This window comes from Brassica oleracea, chromosome C4, assembly GCF_000695525.1.
Source record: "Brassica oleracea var. oleracea cultivar TO1000 chromosome C4, BOL, whole genome shotgun sequence".
Taxonomy (NCBI): Eukaryota; Viridiplantae; Streptophyta; class Magnoliopsida; order Brassicales; family Brassicaceae; genus Brassica; species Brassica oleracea.
Genome location: NC_027751.1, coordinates 52,418,474 through 52,428,017, shown reverse-complemented (window position 1 = coordinate 52,428,017; position 9,544 = coordinate 52,418,474). Strand labels below are relative to the sequence as shown.

Here is a 9,544-nt window from a genome sequence, read left to right as displayed (position 1 = left end):
GTGGGGAGAGAGAGCGGGGAGAGGGCGCGGAGAGCGGGTGTGGGGAGAGGGCGCGGAGAGCGGGAAGAGAGAGAGAGCGGGGAGAGAGAGAGAGAGCGGAGAGAGAGAGAGAGCGGAGAGAGAGAGAGAGCAGAGAGAGCAGAGAGTAGAGAGAGAGCGGAGAGAGAGCAGAGGGCTTCCGACCTTCATAAATATATATTAGTTTCGGTCATCAATGTACAAATTATTCTTTAGTTTAGTTTTATAAATTTTGGTGTTTGTATTTCAATAACCCGGGTTCGAATCATGAGCTTGACATTTTTTCACATTTTTTAAAGTATGACTCACCTGAGACGTTTTCACATTTTTTAAAGTATGACCCATCTGATGCTGACGTGTCGCCTTCAGGACTCTCTCTCATCCTCTATATATTAATTGAGAATTATTTTAAAAGTTGTAATCTTAAGTTTGTATTAATTTAAAAGAGACACTACTTAGGTGTCATTTAATTAGGATGTCACTTAAAAATCAATTGAAAAAATGTTGGTCAAAATTCAATTAATAAGAAACATTATATTAACCAAAAATATAAAAAGCGTGTATTCTTTCCTAAATAAAAACTACGGAATTACCTAATATGATTAACATATATATAACAATTAATGACTATGAATAATAAAGATTTGATAACAATTTTTGTATCCTTTTTCATTTTTGTTTAATTTTATATTGTATTAAAAAAATTAAACAATCACATTAACCATATAATAATAAAAAATTAGATTTTTTTCTTATATGTTATATTTTGAATTTTTTAAAATGACTTTAAATTACAAAAATGAGAAAACCTTATATGTTATATTTTAAAATAACATTAAATTACAAAAATGAAGAAACTTTATATATTATATTTTTCTTATATGTTAGATTTTGTCTTATATGTTATATTTTGAATTTTTTTAAAACGATTTTAAATTACAAAAATGTAAATTTTCTGTAAGCATACGAATAAAAACAATAAAATGTCATGTATCAATTTGATAGTTGATCTGAAACCTTTCAAAACCATATGAAAGAGAAACGTCAAAATAATTCAACTGTGGAAACAATACTGTTCATTTTTTTCAAAAATGTGTTTGGTGGAAAAAAATAATTTTTTGTGTCATAATTTGTTTAATGTCCAATCCGATCAACCCATGTATATTAATTATAGTTTAGTTTCACAATTTTTAATAAAAATTGATCGGATCCATCAGAAAGAAATTATATAATAACAACAAAAAATATTGTATATATATAAATAAAATGATCGGGTCCTAGTTATAATATAGATTTGTTAGAACTTAGAATCATTGTTGGCGATTTTTTTTTCAAATCCAAATTTACAATACCATTACCACCTATTGTATACGTTTGATACTATCTTTTTATGCTTTAAGAAACCTAAACCTTTCTAAGCCTTAATAAGCTAAGTATTGTCATTTTACCAAAAAACCAAAGTATTGTCCATTATTTTTCAAAAAAAAAAATTCACATATCCCAAACCCATATTAGATGCAGACAAGTTTTTCTTTCAACATAAGACTAAACACACAAACACATAAACCAAATGATGCATTCAAACAACAACAAAAACAATTGTAGAAGCAAACACCGTCTCACATGTTATTAAACCCTCACCAACCACTTTTTACCGTCCTACATAAGTCAACGGTTCCGTGACCGTCAAGTTACCTCCAGACTCCATTGTCACCTCCACATCAAGCACCTTTCCATACATCTCATACCATCTCCCCAACTTCTCAGTCCTAACAACATCAAGCAAATTATCCGGAAGCTCAGAAACTCCCTCCAAGATCTTAACAACCGTAGCCATATCCGGCCTAACCTCTTCAGCCTGGTGAGAACACAACACTCCCAGCTTCAAAACAACCTCAAGCTGTCCCTTATCATACTCTCGTCTGATTCTTTCACTAGCCGCCTCTATGATATCACCGTTCTCCCAACGGTTAATCGCCCAATCCGCAAGAACAATCTCTTCAGGCTCAGCTCGCGGCTCAAACAGCTTCCTACCGCAAGAAACTTCAAGCATGAACACACCAAAGGCGTAAACATCTGTTCCCGTCGTTGGTCTTCCCGTTCTCATGAGCTCTGGTGCCATGTAACCAAACGTTCCAGCTACTCTAGACGTCTGAGCTTCGTGCCCTTGATCATAAAGCTTAGCCAATCCAAAATCTCCTAGACTTGCATTCATCTTGTCGTCTATTAGTACATTCGCCGGCTTGATGTCTCTATGAATCACAACTTGTATCCACTCATGGTGGAGATAGGAAAGTGCGGAGGCAACATCTTTGATGATCTTGAAACGTTGACTCCAAGAAAGCTCTTCTTGATCTGATGATTCGCCTCCGTGGAGATACCTGTCAAGGCTACCATTGGGCATAAAGTCATAAACCAAGTAGAGCTCTTCATTGTACCTGCAGTAACCAAGAAGCCTGACTAGATTCGGATGTCTAAGACGACCAATGGTAGCTATCTCAGCCAAGAACTCACGCATCCCTTGGCTCGAGCCGTGAGAAACACGTTTCACAGCAATCTTTGCGTTGGAACCTGGAAGTGTCCCTTTAAAGACCTGACCAAACCCTCCTTTGCCTAGAAGCTGTTTGAAACCGTTTGTGGCTTTGAAAAGCTCTTTGTAAGCAAACCTATGAGGTCCACATTCGATCTCCCATTCCTCTAAAACCTCCATAACCTTCATATGTCTCTTATAGAAGAAGAGACTCAAACCTGAAGCAACAAGCGCAGCAAAGAGAGCCAAGGCCAAGGCCGTCACCAATACTATCAGAGCTACCTTAGTTTTTGTAATGGGATAGGGAGGAAACTTTGGTATCCCTAAGTCAAGATTTGGAACAGTGATGTAGCCGTTGATGAACCAAACCCACATGTAATGCATTGCTCCAACGGAGCCGGTAGAGGCTGAGAAGCCAGCATACATTTTCTCCGAAAAGTACGGTGAGAGATCTTGTTTCAGAGAAAGAAGTGGCTTCTTTGGGTAATAGCCTTCCTCTGGTGATGATAAGGTGACATTGATCTGTGTATCCTTGTGGCTATACAAAATAGTGAGTCTAAGTAGGTTTCCACTGATCAAAGAGAGGCTTCTGAAATGCCCCTCTTGATCATAGTAACCAGCAGGAGCAGATACAGTAGACCTCATGCCGTTTATGTTAATGCCGACATGGTTATCATCAATGTCACCAAACTCATCATCTTTGTTTATGTCAAGCTCAACAGCAAAGATATGATTCGAGGTGTTCCCGTTGTTTGCTTCGTTGAATATTCCAAGGTACTGATCAGCAGATGCGTTTGTGATCCCTCTAGTGGGAGAGATCACAAAGGCCATACCGTGAGAGCCTTTGCGCTTATGTTCAGGGACGATAGCAAAGAAGAAGGTGACAGAGAAAGATGTCATGGTACCGTTGGAGTTCTTGAACTGGAGTATCTCGTCGTGGAAGGCTTGGCCATATGTGTGCTTCTTGGTGCTCGTCAACGTTCTGAAACCTTTGACGAATCCGGCTGATCCCTGCATAATCAGCTTGCCATGGGTGTGTTCAGTGCAACAGAACAGAACAAGGATCAAGAAAACGGCATGTGATAGGATTTTACTAGACATGATCATTGATGGATTGAATAGTTAGTTTCTGTAATCATTCATGTCCCGGAGAGCTTGATGAAAGACAACTAAGCCACAAAAAAAAAAAAAACACATGAACTAGTCAAAGACCTGGAGAGACTAAAAATAGAGAGTTAGATGGCTACATGTTGCAAAGTCAATGCCTGTAACCAATTAATTAAAGCATGTTTGTATCTTTAAGAAGCAACATGAAAAGTAAACTAGTGACTTCCCTCAAAGAAAACATAAGAACTAGTCAATGCCTGCAACAAATTAATTTAAGCAAGTTTGTATCTTTAAGAAGAAACATGAAAAAAGTAAACAAGTTACTTTACTCAAGGATCATATGAACTAAGCCAAGACCTGCAAAGATAAAAGAGACTGTTATTGTATTTAGTTTCTTTTTGTTTGTTAGAGTTGGAGAGAAACGTTTATGATGATTTGGTAATGATGAGGCAATGAAAAAACGTTCATAACAGAGAGCTAGCTATGTTGCAGAGTCAACGTCGTTTATAGTTGTTATTATTTATGTTGCACGCTTCTTTTATAGTTGTTATTTGTAATGCGTCGTTTTTATTCCACTGTGATCAATGTACTTTGTTAAGCTTATTTATTCGACTTTGGTCACTTTCTTAAGCTTATTTTGCGACCAAAACTTTAATTTAATATAAACACGTAAGCACACGTTTGTTTTTAACTGACTTGTGGTTTTGATCATTTTATGAAAAGATTAGAGAGTACACGTGAGAGGTTGTTGCTTGTAGAGTTCTTGATATTTCATGAACCGCTGGTTTATCATTTGGAAACTACTCCAATGATGGCAGCAGAGACATGAGAGAGCTAATCCAATCTTCAAAGAATTCATGAAAACTTACTTTGTACTTGAACATCCTTGATTTGTAACACTTCTGCCTTTGTAGTATGAAAACTTGTTGTAGATGTCTCTTAATATGTATCCAAAACTTGCATCCTTCATCATGCAATTGTTTATTCTGCACTTGAACCCTCCAATGTCTCTACTCGGAAGAAGTTGTTTATTCACTAGCCTTAAAAGGCATATATAGTTACAAAGAAATCTAACCTAATCTGTGAGATAAGGAAATTACAAGAAAAGGAAAAGGTAAGTAACAAAATATGTTAATATCTTCAATATATCTTGATTTCTCTGCCCAGTTTTTAGTGGTTAAATTGTAAGTGGAGATCACAAAAATAAAGGGCCAACGGACTTCCTACTCGCTTGCTTGATTTGATAAAGGAGTGTCAAACCACCACTGTCTACTCTACTCAGTAGGCATAAATGGCTCTCTCCATGGCTTCTTTCGAGGTACCCGTGGCCCTTGTCATGGTGATCCTCGTAGCCCTTATCTTTTCGGACTTGCAGTGAACGTATTTATCACATAAACTCAACAAGATCCAAGTTTTCTAGTTTTAAGTAAACTGTGTGTGCTTATATATAGTTGTATTGATCTTTGATCTTTTTCATCAATATCATTACCAGCTCTCGTGTTATCATATATGCCTTCAAACCAAATCCTCTGTCATTGTTTTTCCTTTTCATTATGTTTACATCTGTAAATTCATAATCAAGATTACAGCAGCACTCAAAAACCAACACCACCAACAAATGAAGCAAACGTAACATTCAAAAAGCTTGTTCCATCAAAAACAAATCACACATATCTGTTAAACCGTTTCTTACCAACTGTGGCTGGCATGGAGACAGTAGAATCAACGCTCAAATTCCCTACAGATTTAACTGTCTTGCGCTTCTCAATAGCCACCACACCTCCAGGTGAAGAAGAACCAGGACATCCTTTCTTGCTCATCAGCAATGATCCTTTGCTCCATCTAAACACATCTTCACCTCGTTGCACCGGTGGATACGACACTCTCCTCTTCTCGCTTCTCACCGATGATGGTGTGCCCATAACTCTCTCTTTTGGGTTGCTGTTTGGTCTAACTTTGGCCTTGGCAGAGACCGTTGGAGCCATGTAGCTTGGGAATGGTGGGCAGCTTGTGAGGCTGTCATCATCCTTGAAAGGAGAACCACCTCTTAGTCTTCCTCTTGAATATCTTGGGCTTAGTCTTGTTGGTGTTAGCATGTAATGGCTCGGTACATGACTAGCAGGAGGAAGCTGTTGATCTCCCCAGTTCCACCATAGAGGGAGCCCAACGTCATGAGCAGACTTGGGTGTTACCTTGTGAGAGTATGCATAGGCCATGGAACGTTCTCTCTTGATGATTGCATCAGCTTTCCTCTGTGATCTCGCATCCCTTTCTTCTTTTGTCAGCACACTGTCGTCCCAATGATCATTACCACCTGTGTTTGCCTCGTCTTTCTCAACTTGTGTTTGGTTTTCCGACGTTCTTATGCGGTGTGACTGAAGTTTGGACTGGACACGGACCAGTTTTTGCATGTACTTCATTGCATTTACCGTCTGACGCTTCACGTTGTATCCTTTCACCACTCCTTGAAGCCTGACTAAACCTTTGAGAGCTCTGAAACTCCTCCTTGCCTGTTTCATACGAATCAACAACTCTCTTGTTCTGGATATGGAGGCTAGTGTAACTTTAAAACAGAAACAAGAATGTGTGTATACGTACCGTGTAGCCTCTGAAAGCTGCTTGAATTTTTGCTGCAGAAGCATGCTGGACCAAGAGAGTTGGCTCTGGTCTAGAAACAATCTCCAGTGGCAGTACAGTTCTTGGAGCATCCAAAGTTGATGGTTCTACTTTTGGAGCATCTACTCTTGGAGGAGTCTTTGGTGAAGGTAGTTCCAACCTTAGTTGGCCTTCTCTTGGAGTAGGCGGCTTTGGAGGGACAGCCTGTGGGGAAGCAACTCTTGGTGAAGTTGGTCTTGGAGAAGGGTGCTTTATAGAGACTGTTTGTGGGGAGACAACTCTTGGTGAAGTTGGTTCTGGAGAAGGAACTATGGGAGGGGAAGGAACTCCAGGCTTCAGAGGAGTACTAGAAGAGGCTGATGATGGATTTGATCCATCAGGGGGCTTCAGTGAAAGCGATCTTGAAGAATCCAATCTTGGAAGGTCAATATCTCTAGGAGGAGGAGACTGCGGAGAAGCAGGCCTCAGAGGAGGTGGAGGAGAGGCTGAGGGTGGATTTGATTGATCAGGAGGAGAAGGAGGCCTGAAAACAAGATTGTGATCTCTCTCAGCATCTGCCAAAATCTTTTCAATACTACTAGGCTCTCTGAAGATGGGAAGAAATGAACTGCTCTCTCCACGCTTTAGTTTCCCAAAGCCTTTCTTCCTCTTTTCTTTGCCACTCTTTCTCTCTGCTTCCTGTTACCAAAAAATTGCCCACCAGGAGCCAAAGTAATCTCATCATCAAGCAGACAAGCACCATCAAAAAACTCTTTAAATCCAACATTTGTTGAGAGTAATCAGCTTACATTGACTAGCTTCTCTTTGGAATGTGGAGTAAAAACCCCTTTGATTGCAGAAAACAAACTACCTTTCTTCCCCATTTCTCCAACATTCCCTTACCTGTCACAATAAAAACATAACTCTAACCTTTGTTGAAGCTCTTTTTTTTCTTTCAGACACATCAAAGGATGAATAACCTTTATGCTAGTCTTAAAGATCTATGCATAAAATTGTGTACTTGATTAAAACTGAAACATTTCATTAGAAACGTTTCTTACATATATTGATGGCTAGGATGTTGCAAGAAGCTGCAAGTTAGCATGATTGCTCCCCACAACAAAAAGCCTTACCTGCATGATTTAAATGAAACAGCAGTTACAAAGATCCAAGAACACAATACAAAAACTGCCTAAGAGAGATATGTTACAAGTTGTTGAGCTTCCATGAAAAAGGAAGTTTTAACTTTTATGACAAATCTTAGGCCAACCATATATCTTCTCTTTAAATTAGGTGAACTGACTAAACCATCACAAAAAATTGCTTGTTTGATGCAGAAGACAGAGACAGAGACAGTTTTGTAAGTGTAAAAGCTCTGAAATTTAATATGCTGATATTACAAAATTGAAAGTTGAAAACTTTGCTTAGAGAATTGTATTAGTGAAACACATGAAGACAACAACAACAAAAACAAGAAAAGACAGATCTTTTGAAACAATCCAGAACACTAGAAAGTGAAAAAAAATGAATATTAAATCAAAGAGAACTAAAATAATTCACAAGCAACAAGAACTACATACCTCGATTCTGAGAGAGAGGAGGCCACAGAAGCAGCCAGAGAAGAAAAACTCTGGTCTGGTGATTTTCCTCTGTTTCCTCTCAGCTCTCACATACAAAGTAGGAGACTATTTAATTTGTATTTTTATAATGGGCATTTAAAGAAAAGTATTAGTCTTCTAATCTTTTCTTTGTGTTTATGGGTAAAATTACTTTGAAATTGTTGAAAAGTCTGCAACTTTGGATCTGGGACTAGTTGGTTAAGGGATGATTTCAAACTTTTTCTTTTCTATTTTCTCTTACCTTTTGATTTTTTGTTTTTTAATTAGCTCGATTATCATCATGAAAATAGAGGAACAGTTGGCCACTTTATCACTCAACCTTGGCCTACCACTTCTTTTACCTCATTGTAACCACAAACTCAAAAACTCTTCACTAGTATACCAAACGGTAACACATAATAGTATGGTGGATTTGTATTAGACTAGTAGATTTTTATTGGATCATTTGATAGTCTATGCCAACTAAAAAAAACTTGGTAGTGTTTTATATGGAGAATAGTCTTTTCCTAGAAATAAACTAAACGAATATTCGATAATAAATTTATTTATTTTTAAAAAAATTTATACATGTTTATATATGATATTAATTAACATTTTAAGTAAAATAATCATGCTAAATGGTACAAATTATATGTAGAAATAAAAAAAATAGCTGTTTACATTTCTAAGTACGTTTTTTGAATGTTTATAAGTAAGTTTATCCACTTATAAGTTTTTAAAATGTTTATAAGTTAGTTTATCCACTTAAATTATATAGAGTAAAAAATTATTTGTATTAATTGGAACATATTCGATCGAATCCTAAATATAATACTCCTAACTATTTTCTTTCGCGCTGAAAAATTTCAGAGACAGTTTCCTCTGGTGATAGATGTTTACTCATTCTGTGCATCAATCATAGCCTAACTCGTCACAACCAAAACTATTTTCCATGCGACGATTCCAAGCTTCAATGCAGAAGTTCATCGGTTACCTTCTTTGTTTTCTCTTCGAGCTCGTTCTTCTTCAACATTGATATTGAATTATTTATCACTGAAGATAAGAATCTTAGCGGTACTTGAAATCCGTTTCACAATGATGTGCAAGAACACATCGGTTCCACCAAAGTCAGTGATGTAGCAAAGAAGATGAAAGTTACGAAGGAATCATCCATAATAACAGATTATTACAGAACATTGAAAATCAGATAATAGAATAGCTAGTGTCTTTGTATTCAATTGACTTCAAGAGTATATTCATTTTTTTGTTCAATCTAGAAATAATAGATGTAACTTTTTTTTTTTAAAACAGCACAATTTTTAAACAGATGTTACTTAAAAATTTTGCATAATTTTCTCATCATAATTGATCAATCGTCTTGGAGATGTTGAGGTCAGATCGATCTTTTTAAAACGCATTAGTACTAATGACAAAAAAAACATGTTATATTGCACTGTTTCTGTCAATCTCTTGTATATTAATTGAGAAGTATTTGAAAATATGTAACTTCAATTTTGTATTACACTACAAGAAAACATCACCTTAACGAGGGCGGTTTTCCTCGTTATTTCGTCGTAAAAGAGGCTTTACGACGAAATAGCGAGGAAGCGCGTTTGCTCGTTACTCGTCCGTCGTAACACATATTTCCTCGCTAATTCGTCGTAACTTAGCGAGGAATATATTTCGTCGTAAAGAC

At 37.1% G+C, this 9,544-nt stretch overlaps 2 protein-coding genes across 3 annotated transcripts; both read right to left on the bottom strand.

Moving 5' to 3' along the window:
- Positions 1-1,523: 1,523 nt before the first annotated feature.
- LOC106340973 (probable L-type lectin-domain containing receptor kinase V.3) lies at positions 1,524-3,655 on the bottom strand. Of its 2 annotated transcripts, XM_013779794.1 has the most exons (2): positions 3,189-3,590; positions 1,524-3,104 (listed from the first exon to the last, which is right to left on the bottom strand). In XM_013779794.1, the coding sequence occupies exons 1-2, from the start codon at positions 3,563-3,565 to the stop codon at positions 1,670-1,672; spliced, it is 1,812 nt and encodes a 603-aa protein (XP_013635248.1). In that variant the 5' UTR covers positions 3,566-3,590; the 3' UTR covers positions 1,524-1,669. The 2 variants fall into 2 exon arrangements, with proteins under 2 accessions (XP_013635248.1, XP_013635247.1); XM_013779793.1 differs by having other exon boundaries at positions 1,524-3,655.
- Positions 3,656-5,165: 1,510 nt separating this feature from the next.
- Positions 5,166-8,104, bottom strand: LOC106342653 (protein IQ-DOMAIN 14). Its single transcript, XM_013781650.1, has 5 exons — positions 7,831-8,104; positions 7,312-7,383; positions 7,060-7,153; positions 6,254-6,949; positions 5,166-6,165 (listed from the first exon to the last, which is right to left on the bottom strand). Exons 3-5 carry the CDS (start codon positions 7,132-7,134, stop codon positions 5,320-5,322), a joined length of 1,617 nt encoding a protein of 538 aa, XP_013637104.1. The 5' UTR covers positions 7,135-7,153; positions 7,312-7,383; positions 7,831-8,104; the 3' UTR covers positions 5,166-5,319.
- Positions 8,105-9,544: the final 1,440 nt, after the last annotated feature.